Here is a 15,861-nt window from a genome sequence, read left to right as displayed (position 1 = left end):
ATAGCAATGCCAATGGTGCACATAGCTAAAGCTGACATGGGGTTAGCTCATTTACCAGATAAACAAACCAAAGCTAACGTGCAATTGTTACAAGAAGAACATGGCGCAGCAACACAAATGTAAAAAATGAACAATGTGATACTTACAGGCGATACTGGTTGATGGGGTTGATTTGGTCGCAAAGTTGGAACTGACCCACTTTAGATTCCGACTGAAGCCACCTCGAAATTGTGCAAGGTTTATGAAACAGTCATCCGTGAAATGCGCAGAGCAAAGAAAAAGGCTAGTTCACAGTTGTGTGTACTTGGGATACTGTTAAAAATGAATAAAAGCCATTGGTCTCGCACAATTGCTTTCCCTTGGAAGACTATGTAAAGACATAACACCTGTTACACCTAGCCACTGCTCGTCCAGATAAGGTGGATCTTGGGCTCGCTCGTCTTCCCGTGCTAATGTGAGGGTGGGCAGGCACAATTTCGAAGGGGCGTTTCGAAGGGGCGTGTTTCAAATGGGGTTTCTGTGGGTGCGGGTATGGGGGGGATTTTTGCAACATCGTGACGTCAATTAAGTGCAAAAACGGGATTGGCCGATTTTTTGGCGGTGATTCAAAAAATAGGACGTACTTGAGACAGAGGTTCTGGCCATTTCTGGCACTTTGTGTGTGCTCCCCACAGTGGGGAGACTCTGACCTAACAGTAAAAACACGAAAAACATGATTTTGATTCTCTATCCCCTTTAAGCACTCTACACATCTGGGTGTTTCTGGGCTCATTATTTCAGGAGAAATCTGTCAAATAGGTAATGCCTATTTATTGAAAAGAACACGATCTGATGGCTGACAGTGGTTTCTCCCTGAACAGAGAGAACAGCCCACAGAGTTGGCAGTAACAGAATGGGACAAAACAGCACACTGTGTGCACAATAACAAGTTCAGAATCAGTTTACTTACTCACTTCCTTTACACAACGAACAGGGAAAGGCACATGTGTTAAAACATACTTCAGAGCAAGTGTATAGTCAAAATGAGTTTGTTTCTAACAATAAAAATCAGGCATAAGTTGTGGCTACTTCAAGCTTCTGAGTCAGCTAAAAGATAAGCTGATGTTGCTAACGAACTTCTAGCTAGCTCTTCTCTCTGGTATTTGTGTTTTACTTTGGCTCAAGTACATTAACTGGATATCTTCAGAGCATAATTGTACTCAAAGGGAGTTCGTTTCTAACAAAAAAAAGACTTTAGCTAGCTAATGTTGCTAGCGGACAAGAGATTCATTATTCAGTTTGGCTAGCTCTAATGTTGCTAGCGGACATTTAGCTAGCTCTTAACTTTGGCGCCAACAGTCTTACAACACTAACTTGGCATGTTGTAACTTCAGAACAAAATTATATCCAAAATGTGTTCGTTTCTAACAAGAAACCAATATTCAGTTATGAATACATCGGCCTATTTCAAACATCCCTCAACAAAGGCAACATGATTTAACCGTTAGACTATAGCTAATTGTTGCTAGCGAACCACCTCATCATGCAGCGCTAGCTCTTTCAGGTGAAGAGGCCGGCGCAAACAATCTCTGGCCGGCGGGGAAGCACTCCCTTCGACCCTACTCCAGAAACCACTGATAGCTATGTCGCTAGCGGACATTTAGCTAGGTCTTGACTCTGACATGGGTGTTTTGGCACCACTGGACAAGTTTTATAGCTCTTTCGGAGCAAATCTATATTGTAAATTTCGTAGAGTTTGTTTCTAACAAAACACAAACTTTCCAACAAAGTTGTGAAAACAACCTAGGGCTAAGTTAGCATACCGGTAGTTATGGCCTGTTAGCGGAGGTATGGTCTGAAGACAAATTCATTGCAAATTACCATCCTGAACAAGAAACAGTTTCGTTATTCACTGTATATTTGGCATTGTCTTGAAATGATTAACGAAACATTGAAAATAAACGAACTTACCTCACAAAGTGTTTGAATTCCACCAATATCTCAAACGGCTTTCCTGCAGCACCAAGATGGCGGCTTTGTCAGAAAATTGAGAAGCAGAGTTACGTACTTGACGTTGAGCGTCAGACCTGCGTCAGTTACCAATCTCTTAGTTAACATTTGCTTAACCAATGATATTAGTCATTTTTCAACCAATCTGTTATTAAAGTTAACCAATATCTTTGTTAAATCAACCAATTTGTTCTTAACCAATGATATTAGTTGTTAGATAACCAATTTGTTTGTTTAATAGTTACTAATGTCACAGTTAATGTGACCAATGTTGCCTCAACCAACGAGATTAGTAATTTTTTTAAACAATCTCTTTTAAGGGTGTATGTGCATTCATTTAAGTTCATGCACTGTACATTTACTTGTAACCTATATCTTAAGTTAAGCAATTATTTGTCTCTGCCCCATTAAGAGGAAGAACCAAAGATTATTTCAGATGTAACATTCTTTACAACATTGCCAGGCCAACCTCCCTCCCCCTATCCTACCTGTCATACAGGTTCTGCCAGTCTGTCTCGTGTTTAGACTAATGTCTGATGTCATCAGATAGTCAACAATTCGTCTTGAAAAAATGTATGGTACCTTCAGATGTTAACTTTGTTACTGTCATTCCTGACTCTACAAATTCCATATTTATTTACGACTTATTAAACGATCTGGAAGAGTATGTACGAGTATACAAAATATTGACATGCCAACCTCAGTGTAGCCTTGTGTAATGTCTACTGTTGTACCAACCTCAGTGTAGCCTCGTGTTTAACCCTTGTAAGGTGTTTGGGTCATTTTGACCCGTTTTCAGTTTTTAACTGGAGATCATTTGTATCAGTTATTATTCTCTCACACTGAGATTCACTTGCTTTATGCACCTTACAAGGGTTAATGTCTAATGTTGTGCCAACTTCTGTCTCCTACCCGTCATAGAGGTTCTGCTAGTCCATTTCATGTTTATTGTCTAATGATGTATCAGCTGCTTGGGAAGAATGTGTGCCAAACAACTTCACCTTATTCAAAGATGCACCCAATAGTATATGTAATCAGAAATCAATGATCAATTCCAAATGTGTTTTTTGATGCCTGTTGGTCCGGCAGGAGGGGTTGGGGCAGAGCCAGAGGAGATGCCAGCAGATAATCCAGTTGAAGGAGAAGGAGCTGCAGGAGCTGAGGAAGGCTGTGGAGACTCTCAAGGTGAGAACTGACCAGAGGAGAAGACAATCTGCAGCAGGTTTCTGGTTATGCAGTGAGATAGTAGTTATGATGCAGTACATTGTGACACGAGTATAAAATAGACTAGGATAGAGTATATTAGAGTCTTCATTTTCCATCTTCATTTGTTTTCAACTCAGACCAGTGTCAATGTAACCACTGCTCCTGGTGTGTGTGTGTGTGTGTGTGTGTGTGTGTGTGTGTGTGTGTGTGTGTGTGTGTGTGTGTGTGTGTGTGTGTGTGTGTGTGTGTGTGTGTGTGTGTGTGTGTGTGTGTGTGTCCTATCAGTCTGGTGCACAGACAGCAGTGGAGGAGAGTGAGAGGATGTTTACTGAGATGATCCGCTCCATTGAGAAAAGGCGTTCTGAGGTGACAGAGCTGATCAGAGCTCAGGAGAAGGCTGAGGTGAGTTGAGCTGAAGGACTCCTGAAGAGGACAGATGCTGAGATGAAGCGTCTTTCACTGACACAGGATCCCATCCATTTCCTCAAGGTAGACAACATTACTTTTTAGAGAGTTCAAAACATGGCTAAACACAGTGGTGATACAACCCTGTTAATGTCCTGCTGATCAAGGGCTCATGTCAGTAGGTCTACATCAGGGGCGTCATCAGACCTAACACTATACAGGGGCACAAAAGGGCACCAAAAATAAATGCGAGTGCGCGAAGCGCGCGAGCAGAATTTTTTTTGGGCAATTATTTAAAAAAAAGAGATAATGTATGCAAGCACACAAGAAAATATTTTATACCACTTATTTATTATTATACAGCATCATACATACATTGTTAGATTCTTATTTTCTGCATCATTCAATATCTACCTGAACCCAACTGAATTGAATTGGCCTACTGTGAACTTAACTGTATATCTGTATAGTAGAGGTGCTCCGATTGCTCGGCAGCCGATCATGATCGGCCGATAATGGCCAAAAATAGCCTGATCGGTGATCGGAAAAACATGCCGATCAAAAAACCGATCCAGAGATATTAAATTCCTCATGCAACCATTTCGCCTTTACACCTGGCGCTGCCTGCATGTAGCCTAGGTGCTGGCTCTGCATTTTCACCATTTATAATCATATCTGCATCAACAATGATCTGATTTTCCGATCCATGCGCAGTTTACATGACGCTTGTAATTTGCGAATGACGTGTCAGTCTCGCCATGTTCGCTATTTTGAGTTACAGCCTGTCAGCACGCAACAACTAAACGTTTCCAAAACAATCATCAACTGTATTGTTTTTAAAGTTGTAGCCTAATGGACAGCCAGGTCGGTTTGTAGTCGCTGCAACACCAAACAGCAACTAGGGAGAGTGGACGGTGAAACTCAATGAGTCTGTGCAGGGAATTCTACAATCTATGACAGTGTTACAGAGATAGAGGGGCTTTCCTCGCAGACGTGTTGTGCAAGTGTTGCATGTTGTTTCAAGTGAAGTTTTTTTTTCTTGTTTTTTGTATGTAGAAACTCAGTTTCAATTGTGTTTCAGTCACAATGTAATTTGCGATAGACTACTTCTCGCCCGTTAGCCATTTTACGTTATAATATAACCTGTGTAGTTGCCTCGGTCAGCACGCGACAAGTTCACGTTGCCCGCCAAAGCATGCCAACGTTATTGTTTTCAAAGTTGTAATTGACAGTCAGTCGATTAGTTTGATAGTCGCTGAAACGCCAAACGGCGACAGGTGAGGTGAGAGGGAGAGAGCAGAACGGTCGCGGAGCACTGCAGCTGTGGACAGTGAGTGACAGAGAGGGGAGGGGCTCTCCTCACGAGGCTGCTCATTTAAAGCGACAGGGTTTTATTGAATTCTATTGAATTGGCCCACTTGTGAACATAACTGTATAACTGTGGTCAGTTATGACCTGTGGTCAACTCAACTGGTGGGTTGTTACTCAAAAGTGGTTTGTGTTGACTTGTTACCTAGCTTACCTCTCTCATTTCTCCTTGCTGCTTTATCCCTGCTCCGAACGAATAACTGTCTGATGTCCATCTACAAGAACAATGTTGTTTGAGTTGAATTGAAATCAAAATTATAACTAATAGGCCTACAGTAGGCTGTTATCTGTTACCAATAATAATTCAATAACTCAATGCCAGCAAAATATCATAATCTATATCATATCATAAAATAACTACTAGCCTACTAGTACAACACTTCTTCCATAACTCTACATACCTGACACACCATACAACCAAATAGGCCTAATAAAAACAGGACATTCTGCTATTCTATGCAAGCTATGAATGATCAATTGGTGTGTGTGTGTGTATGGCGTGTGCGCGTGTCTGTGTGTGCCGGTGCATGTTCACGTCAAGAGGGGGAGCCAGAGTATCACACATGGGCATTGCGTAGGCTATGTGTAATAGATGCATTCAATCGAATAGTTGGCTATGTTCACGGCATTATGTTTCTGTCTTAAAAGTAACCACCTGTAGGATGTCATCATGTCCAACTCTGAGACCAACGTGCTTGGGTTGCATTAAGCCAGCCAGCCTCCAACAGTGTTGCCAATTTAGCGACTTTGTCGCTAGATTTAGCGACTTTTTGCCACCTCTGGCGACAAAAAAAATAGTCTAGCGATTTAGCGACTTTTCAGGCTCAATCTGGCCGAATCTAGCGACTATTTCGCTTGTCTTGTGAGAGGCAAATCAGTGTCCCTCCCCACGACACCACACAATGCATTTCCAGAGGCGGCGGGTAGAGACAGACGTGACACATGATGCACCACGGTGTGGCAGCTTTTGTGATACGCACAGGAATTCTCATGCACGTACATCTGCTTGTATGAGACTACGGCAAGCGATATGGGACAAAGATATGGCAGGAACCAAATGTCAACATAAACCGAGATTACACAATCTTCGATATGGTCACCAAATGTTTTGGGACTGTCATTTATGTTATGCCTACACTTTGGAATTAGATCAGAGTCTTGTGGTTACACAGGTTTATTTAACTTTACTCGGTCTACCCTACAAGCATATGAGCACTAGCAGGCTGGCCGCACCGACCGCAGTGAATCTCGGGCACATGGCGACAACAAAACTCATCTAGCGCCTTTAGCGACTTTTTGGTGCATGTGGCGACTTTTTAAAACATGCATTTTCAGTGACAAATTAATTGTTTTTCCACATAATTCTGACTCTGCGCCGCCGTCAGAAGCGTTTCCCACGGTTAAGCGGGGCTGCAGATTAACTCTCATCTCCAAAAAGTAGCAAGCACCGCCCATTTCTACTGTGGACAAAGGCATGTGGGCACGGTTTCTGTAGATCAGCGCGCCGTACGTGACACTGTAGCATCATACGTAGCGTCTTGACGTCATCTAGCGACTTCTTTCAGCAAGCCCATAGCGACTTTGGCTGATTTTCTTTTGGCAACACTGGCCTCTAACTTGCCTGGACGACGGCTCATTCAAGCATGCGCTGGGCTATTTTTAAAAGCAACAGCATAGCCTACAAAACTGCTTTCTACGAGTGTTGTATTCCGTTATAGTGCGCTAGTAGCCTAGGCTATAACAGCGGGGCCATTGGTTGCAGGCAACTTTGTCAATATGTCAAAAAATATGCCGATAGCTAGCAAAGCTGACAAGACAAGTTGGGGTAGTCCATCACGGGATCATCACCCCCTGAAAACACGAACGTAAAGAATTGAGAAACAGCACAACATGGCAAATAGTTGGTGAAGCCGACATTTGTGATCTTTCTCCGATCAACAGGTCCAATATGAGCGAACTGCCTGGCTACTGTAGCAGCATAACAGACGTGACCACATAGGCTAACACCACTTCAGAGACGCCCCTTCGCGTTATTAGATGAAACATGTTCTACACATTTGATTGACATGCTATGCTTAGTTTACAGATGATAACAAAAAATGACGCTTACTGTTTACTTCACTTCACACCGGCCGGAGTGAATGGTCGCTGTGTTGGTCAGGTTTGGTTCAAAAAGCCAACATTTTCATGTGCTGCCCAAATCTCTCGTTATCAAGAAGAACGATTCTTCCTAGGCATATTCGTCACATTTCATTGCAGCGGTCGGCCAATGAGGGGGGGCACCATGTAATTCACCACGTAATTCAAATAGTCAATTTCTTCAGGGTTCCAAATAACTAGGGTGTTATAATCAATGTGTATAATAATATAATCAATAGTGTCTTCTTCACTAGGAGAACTAGTATGCCTGTCGTGTTTCTTAACCCTATCCAGACCGGGCTTTTTTGGCATTTCTGGGACCGGGGGGGGGGGGGCTCTTTTGGCCCCCCCCCCCCTCATAACTTGGGAACCGAATGGCTTATGACCACCAAACTTGGAGGGGATGATCTTCAGCCAAAGATCTATGAATGATATCATTATTGGATATTATGACGTCATTATGACATCATTTCCTGATTTTATTGCCCAAAATGTCACCTTAATGTATTTTCCATCTAACTTGGGTAATGCACATCAATTTTGGTTATTATGTGCATCAGACCACTTCAAATGTTCACAAGGGTGTCTGATGCTAATGAAAATGTAAAAAAATATGAAAAGTGATGATGATGAGACTTAGATCAGTGATTTTTGGTCAGTCATACCTGTCAGAAAGCCGTTGCCATGGCAGCAGCAAAAATGATAAACCTAATCTTTTGGTATCACATTGTAGCCAACTTCATTTTAGGAAAAGTCAAAAAGTTTCGTAGTCATAGCTTTAGTCATTCAGGAGTTATACGACATCAAAGTTGGTGCGGGCACTTTTAGCCCCCCCCCCCCGGTCTGGATAGGGTTAAAGATAGTATGAAAAACTCCTGCATGGCTCTGTATTAGCCAACAGGCAACTCTCCGGCTTCATGCTCCGAGTGCGAGTGGCCGTGGCGGCAAGTGCATTCTTATCAGGCTGCTGCGTCCGTGTCAGACTTAAATTCTAACTTAAGTGTAGTAGGCTATAGGCCTATTTTAAGAGAAAAAAAATAATGCAAGCATGTATTCTGTATATTACCAGATCCAGACTTAAATAATAAAAAATAAAGATATAAATAAATTAATTAATAAAAAAATCAGGGCCCATTATACCCTGGCACCGTGGATCCACACCAGGGCACGTGCCCGGGTAAAAATGCTCTAACGACGCCGATGGTCTACTTCACCCTAGTGTGTGTGTGTGTGTGTGTGTCTGTGTGTGTGTGTGTGTGTGTGTGTGTGTGTGTGTGTGTGTGTGTGTGTGTGTGTGTGTGTGTGTGTGTGTGTGTGTGTGTGTGTGTGTGTGTGTGTGTTTCTCTTTGCAGTCTCATTGTGTCCATCACTGGGAGGCCTTACAGCACAATTTCAACCAGCGTGACCTTCAGCCAAAGCTTCTCCTTGGAGCCCCTGAAGGAATCTGTGTCTGCACTGAAGATGCAGCTGGAGGAGAAATTAGATCAGGAGATATGCAGAGTCAAGATATCTGCAGCAGGTTGGACAAAATTAGAAATCACAACATATCGATTTAATAAGGATCTTATTAGTGAGACAACATCTAATGTCTTATTCTTTTTATCTTGCAGCAGTGGCAAATGTCCAGATCATCCAGAACATACAGTGTAAGTCTTCACCAACGACACACACACACACACACACACACACACACACACACACACACACACACACACACACACACACACACACACACACACACACACACACACACACACACACACACACACACACACACACACACACAGTGTACTGTACTCTATAGTTCTATAAGCTGAGTAACAATTGTAATATAATACATTCAGAATCAGCAATTATAGATCCTTATTATATGGTGTGACGTCATCGGTCGAATGCTCCATTCATTTCAATGGGGCTCCCCAACGTTCGCACGTCTGTTATTTTTCGATAACGGACGGATTGGTCTATATCAGACCGCTGTCAATGGCAACAAGACTTTTCACTGCTAAAGCGACTTTTCAACAAGACTCTGTGCTGCTGTGATAGACAGTCGTGTCAGCATTCGTACCCAGTGAAGCCCAATCCACTGGATGTGAGCTGCATGTGGATAAATGTGTTTGTCTGTGTTGGTCTGCAGATACTGATCCTGAACTCCCAGTCAGAAGAGCCCACAGTAACCCATGGCTGCCACCAACAAGTAAGTCATTACTGACCTCTAACAGCCTCCATAGCCTTGCCCCAAACACACACGCACACACACACACACACACACACACACACATATATACACACACACACACACACACACGCACGCACACACACACACACACACACACACACACACACACACACACACACACACACACACACACACACACACACACACACACACACACACACACACACACACACATATGGACACAATGTTCTGCACAGAGACATACACACACACACACACACACACACACACACACACACACACACACACACACACACACACACACGCGCGCGTACACACACACACACACACACACACACACACACACACACACACACACACACACACACACACACACACACACACACACACACACACACACACACAAACACACACACACACACTGGAGTGACATGATGTTATCACACTTATTTGTCCTGGTAAGGAGCCTGGCAGCTGCATTCTAAACAGCCTTCATAGATTTGTGATTAGGACGAGTTAAAAAGCCACACGCCACAAAGGAACCAACTGTCTGTTTTCAGGAGTTGCTGCCCTGTAAGATGTCTAAAGCTGTAGACTCATATTGCCCACTCAAGTTCTGTTTTCAGGAGATGCTGCCCTGTAAGATGTCTAAAGCTGTAGAGTCATAGTTTCTAGGGTTGTGCCGATAGACGATGTCATCGTCCATCGGCGATGGACAGCTGGCATCACGATGGACAGCCAACATCGTGATGCCAAGGAATTTGTATTTTTGAAGCCGCTGCTATTGCCATCATTACGGTGCTTGGCATTGCAATAAACTGAAACATTACCGTAAAATCCTTAGTAGCAGCGGACTGCGCAGGTAGCAGGACTGAACGGACCGAGGTTGTCAACACAAGCCTCAAGCAGAGTGAATTTTATAGCTACGAAAAAAAACGCAATGGGAAAAAAAAAACGTAGGCTATGAACTAAGCCCTACTATTGTTTGCTGCATATGAGTTCAAGTAAGTGTCTGATTGCCTACATTTATTGTTTCTACAACGGAGTCATGAGGCATTGGTTCTCCCTCCGGAGTAGCCTGAAATGAAAGCAACAAATCGTTCAGCAATTGCGACAGTTTACCATTTCATGTTTAACGGAAATTCGACTCAAAATGTTTAATCTCTCCGCGATGGAGATGTCTTGTGAAGTAGCCACACAAGATTGTAGGCTACACTTCTGATTAGCCCACTGCCAAGAGGGAGCGCAAGCGATTCCATGTCTGCCCGCGTCTTTGTGGCTTCACCGCAATTGTTTCCATTGATGAATTAAAAAGTCTCGCCGTGTGCTTAAGAAACATTCGCGTCGGGTAATTTGCTAACTCGGGCTAAAATCCATTGCAAAACCTCGAGAAGGCACGCGTGGGTTCTCATCTCTTCCATTTGACAAACGTTCTGGGCTTCCCTGCATGGCTAAAGTTATGTACCGGTATGCAAAAAACGCCGTGACACAGCTGGTCTTGAAATAGAACTACGCCGTTAAATAACACACTCTAGTAGCAGCCTGCAGTAGGCTGCATCGCGAAATTTACTGAAAATAAGTTTCCACGCGGTGGAGTTTGGAAGAGCGGGCTTGAAGCAGCTGATGGTGACACGAGAGACAAGAAGGGCAATGGGGAGGGGTCGGTCGGGGAGAGTCGCTCTCACAGACAGCAGAGGAGCGACCATCTCTGTTGCAGACAGTAGCGCAGCTGGAGGAGGTTTAAACTTTTTTTTGTAAGAATTTAAAAACTGTTAATATATTTGACTTAGGCCTACTCTTAAAGCAAATATATTAAAATAATAGCTTAGTGAAAGCCAAAAAAACGAAACATATGATAATTAAAAAAAAAATAATAATAATAAAAAAATAATATTCCCCCCCCATCGTCCATCGCATCGTCTCACTGTAAACATCGTCAGCTGCCAATTAGGGGGACATCGCCCAAGCCTAATATTTCATGTTGTTGTAAGATCTCCACTGTGCCAACTGAATGTGGAGCATATTGTGGAGTTCATGCACTTACTGAATGTGATGTTTTCTGTCTCAGTGTCTGATGGCCACCAGGCTCCTATTGCTGAACCAGTGACCAGAGAGGACTTCTTACGCTGTGAGTTGGACACACACACACACACACACACACACACACACACACACACACACACACACACACACACACACACACACACACACACACACACACACACACACACACACGTATGAGCTGGCCCAGACCCAGGAAAAACTCAACTGAATGTGTGTTCTCTACCTAACCCTGTGTTAATGTACAGGTACTTAAAACAATACAAATACATTACCGTAAGTTATTACTGGAGTTGGCATATGCAACTATTGTTCTGTATGTTTCCTCTCTATTTTGTATCTGCAAGTGTTGTATGCTGTGATTATGTCCTCAATTGTAAGTCAGTTTGGATAGAAGCTTCAGCCTAATGTAATGTAATGCAATGTAATGTAATGTAATGTAATGTAATGTAATGTAATGTAATGTAATGTAATGTAATGTAATGTAATGTAATGTAATGTAATGAATAAAAACCTCTCTGTATCCTGTCCTCTGTTCCATCAGATTCCTGTCACTTCACTCTGGATCCAAACACAGCAAACAGATACCTCCATCTGTCTGAGGGGAACAGGAGGGTGGAGTGTAGACGTGAGGTCCAGTCATATCCTGATCATCCAGACAGATTTGATAAGTGTTGGCAGGTGCTGTGTAGAGAGGGTGTGTCTGCACGCTGCTACTGGGAGGTTGAGAGGAGTGGAGCTTGGGTTTATATAGCAGTGTCATATAAAAGCATCAGCAGGAAAGGAGAGGGTGTTGAGTGTGAGTTTGGACGTAATGATCAGTCCTGGAGGCTGCTCCTCTACAGCTCCAGCTCCTATTTCCATCACAATAATGAAATTACTGAACTCCCTCTAGTGGCCAGCTCCAGAATAGGAGTGTATGTGGATCACAGGGCAGGAACTCTGGCCTTCTACAGCAGTGGTTCTTAACTTTTTTTCTCAACGCACTCCCTTTCCTGTGCCGAAGACAAGACGTGCACCCCCAACACAAACTTCAGCACATTTATATGCACTACATTTTAAAAAAAAGTGATTAATTACAATGATTCTTGCTTGAGACATTAATCAATACCTTAATGACTTAAAATGGGGACCATAAGATGTTATAATTTGGTCTTAAGTTGACCTAACTATAATGTTTGTAACCATAATTTTGGCCACAACCTCAACACAAACAAAATTCTGCACACCCCCTAGAATCTCCAGCGCACCCCCAGGGGGTGCCCGCAGCCCAGATTAAGAACCACTGTTCTACAGCATCTCTGGAGACACAATGACCCTCCTGCACAGAGTCCACACCACATTCACACACACTCTCTACCCTGGGTTTGGGTTTGGGTTAGATGATGAATCATCAGTGCAGCTGTTGTGAGACCACTACAGGGAAATGCTGCTACTGTGGGTCATTTCACACACACACACACACACACACACACACACACACACACACACACACACACACACACACACACACACACACACACACACACACACACACACACTCCAGGGGGACACTCTCTGGTCTCTGGGCCTTCAAGGTATTCACTGAAGCTCCAGGGAAAGAAATGAAAATGTTTATAATTCGTGAAATGTGTCCGTTGTATTCAGTGCATTATAAACTAAATCATTTTAAATACTAGTTTTAAACAGTAATATTTTTGGTGGAACAATGGAATAATGCTGGAATGAGAAGCTGGACCAATCACAGTCTTTCTTCCTGTTGTAACATTTGGGTAAATTGACAGTCCATCACTGTTGCCTGTCCTGTCTTGCACTTTACGTCAGTCTGTAAAATATCAGTCTTGTAAATGTCTATGGTATGGCATGGTATAGAGAGAAAGTGTAGTAAAAAATTTATATCGGCAAACAAACAACTCAGGTGGTAAGCACTGCAGATTTTATTGTTAACGGCCGGAGAAGTTACTGCGTGGAGACAGGAAGTCTTCCACCCAGCAAGGTCTCCAGTGAATACAAAGCCAACCCTATTTAACCATTTCCCTCCCCCACAGTCCATGTCGTCAGCTTCCTCTGCGCATGTGGGGTCCCGCATGGCCAGATGCCCACTGTCCATTGTCTTGTTGTCCAGCGAATGCAATTTCATATTTGGTGTTCAGCAGCCACACCAAGTAGATGCATATGTTTCCAATAATGTTGAGTGTCCCGTGACCCATTACAGAAAAGCTTACACACAAGAATATGTCACTATATGGGGACTTCCCCAGCCAAATCATGAGAATAAAATGAGAATATAATATAAGAATAGTAGAAGGTTAAGAAAACTCAGATGAAACTAAACATTTCTCCACATTCTTCCCCCTTTGGGAGTTCATACTCACATTATAAAAGTAACTACTGAATACACATTTGACTGGTAATCAAACATTTCTTTTTAAATGTCTTTGGTAACCTACACCAGACCACACACAGCCTAATTGACACCCAGACGAACAACAGACCATTCATGGACAGACACCCAGAAACGCCAGCAGATGAGCGGGACACGTCATCTTGCTTGTGCCTGCCCCTTTCGATTTCTCTCCCCTGCCCCTTGGAGAGTGCTACTGTGGTTTAGCTGTGTCCACAGCAACTAGCTGTCCGTTGCATGATTGACAGCCTGGTAGTCCGCATTCATCCACCAACATCCCAAATGTCCACCACAACTAGTCTATCATCCACTAAGCGCCAACTAAGATATATGATGCATTGTCATCATCACAGAGTATCCATCTGGTCTTCTTAAATTTAAACAGTACAGAGTGATACTCTCAGGTTGGAGCAAAAACCCAACGGCTCAGTCAAAAAACACTACCCGCCAATGAGCAGTGAAAAATACTGACCAATTTGGACTAATTTGGGCAAAATTCTCCAACGGCCCAGCTAAAGCTGCAACCCGACTTTGTCTGCTGAGAGTAAACTCCAGTTACATAACAATATGTGGATATGTATATAAAAACTAAATAACACATGGTCATGTGTAAAATAAAACGTCCTAACTATAGGTATAAGTAATTACTAATGAGTAAAATAATAAGGTAAAACACTCATTCACAACTTTGTGTCATAAAAGAAAAGTCAATTGTTTAACAACAATACTATTTGGCATTGCATGTATGATATCCGTATTCTGAAATATTAAATTACCTCAGACTAAGAACCAGAATGAAAAACTAATTTCTTGAGAAACACTGCCTTCTTCAGCTACCTCTTCACCAGTTGTTGTAGCATGTCCTTGTCTATGCATAGTCAAGTGATAAACATTGGTAAAATGGGACCATAACCTTTATTAAATTTTAAGTGACTGGTTCCGTTGCTTGCTGGTAATTGTCATAATGGTGACTATGGTGCCATTGTCTCCCTCGCTGAGGCCTAATGACCCCCTTGGATAATCTGCTAATTTACAACCCAGTCAACAGACAACAGAGGTCATCCAGAGATCGGTCAAGGCCTAGGCCCTTCCATCTAGCCGTAAACTGCACCCAACGCTTTCTGTGGTCAAACTGAGGATGGTCACATGATCACCAGATGGCCCCATGCCTAATTTCCTTGTCCTTCCTGGTAACTGGCCCATGGTCTTCTCCTCTGCCAGTTGATGAATGGGACATGTCCTCTTCACCCCCCTTACTGCTACTGTGTTCCTCCAGTCCTTAGGTAGCAACACAGGCCTGGATTGTCCTGGATGTTGGGGGTTTGTGATGCTCTCAGAGTTCTGTGGAGACACAAAATAGAGAAAAACCCAGCAGTATCCATTCTTGGGAGAAACATTGTTCTATCTTTGATACCAGTGTAAAACAATTTCGTCTTCACATTAATCACATATTATTATTTTAGACTTGGCAATTTGGTTTGATGCACAAGAGTGACAAGATTCATATTCATCTCAATTTGGCAAATTAATCTTTTCCGTTTACTGTCGCACATTGTATTACACTGTTATCAACAGAGAAAATGTAGTCCGTCATCTTCACAAGGTTGAAAAATACATATATGTTAAAAACTAAAAACCAGTTTAAAATCATTGTTGAATTTAAACATTTGGGAGTGACTTTTGACTCCACACTGAGATGCATAAGAAGAAAACCTACGTAACATTGTGAAAGTATTCACAATCTCCTCATTGTTGTTAATAAGACCAAGCTTAAGTCTTGCACAAACATCCTTAATTTTACCACTGTGCCATAATAGACATGTATAACTTGCTCAGTTGTGATAACCTCATCCTTTATTCTGATATATGACTCATGCACAAAATTATTCACGATATTACTTCACCATCTTTGAAAACCTTTAGCCAACCCTTCTCTGAACACATTGACAGAGCCACCAAGGGAAACTGTAGTTTCTCAAGTTGGAGTACTCTCCCACTCATCTAAACAATTTCTCACACAAAGTGAAAATCACTATAAGTGATAATTATGGTTCATACGTGTATTTATTACTTTGCACATAGTCCCTGT

The 15,861-nt window shown here is 42.6% G+C and overlaps 1 protein-coding gene across 1 annotated transcript in view; it reads left to right on the top strand.

Moving 5' to 3' along the window:
- LOC134444437 (E3 ubiquitin-protein ligase TRIM47-like) overlaps positions 1 to 8,102 on the top strand; it is a 31,648-nt gene extending 23,546 nt beyond the window's left edge. Inside the window, exons 2-4 of the mRNA XM_063193790.1 lie at positions 3,079 to 3,174; positions 3,481 to 3,556; positions 8,002 to 8,102. Of these exons, the coding sequence (XP_063049860.1) occupies positions 3,079 to 3,174; positions 3,481 to 3,556; positions 8,002 to 8,102 (273 nt within the window). The remainder of the gene's footprint in view (positions 1 to 3,078; positions 3,175 to 3,480; positions 3,557 to 8,001) is intronic.
- Positions 8,103 to 15,861: the final 7,759 nt, after the last annotated feature.

The sequence above is a fragment of the Engraulis encrasicolus genome, unplaced genomic scaffold (genome assembly GCF_034702125.1).
Source record: "Engraulis encrasicolus isolate BLACKSEA-1 unplaced genomic scaffold, IST_EnEncr_1.0 scaffold_56_np1212, whole genome shotgun sequence".
Classification (NCBI taxonomy): Eukaryota; Metazoa; Chordata; class Actinopteri; order Clupeiformes; family Engraulidae; genus Engraulis; species Engraulis encrasicolus.
Note: the sequence above shows the minus strand (reverse complement) of the source record. Positions and strands in the feature narration are given on the sequence as shown.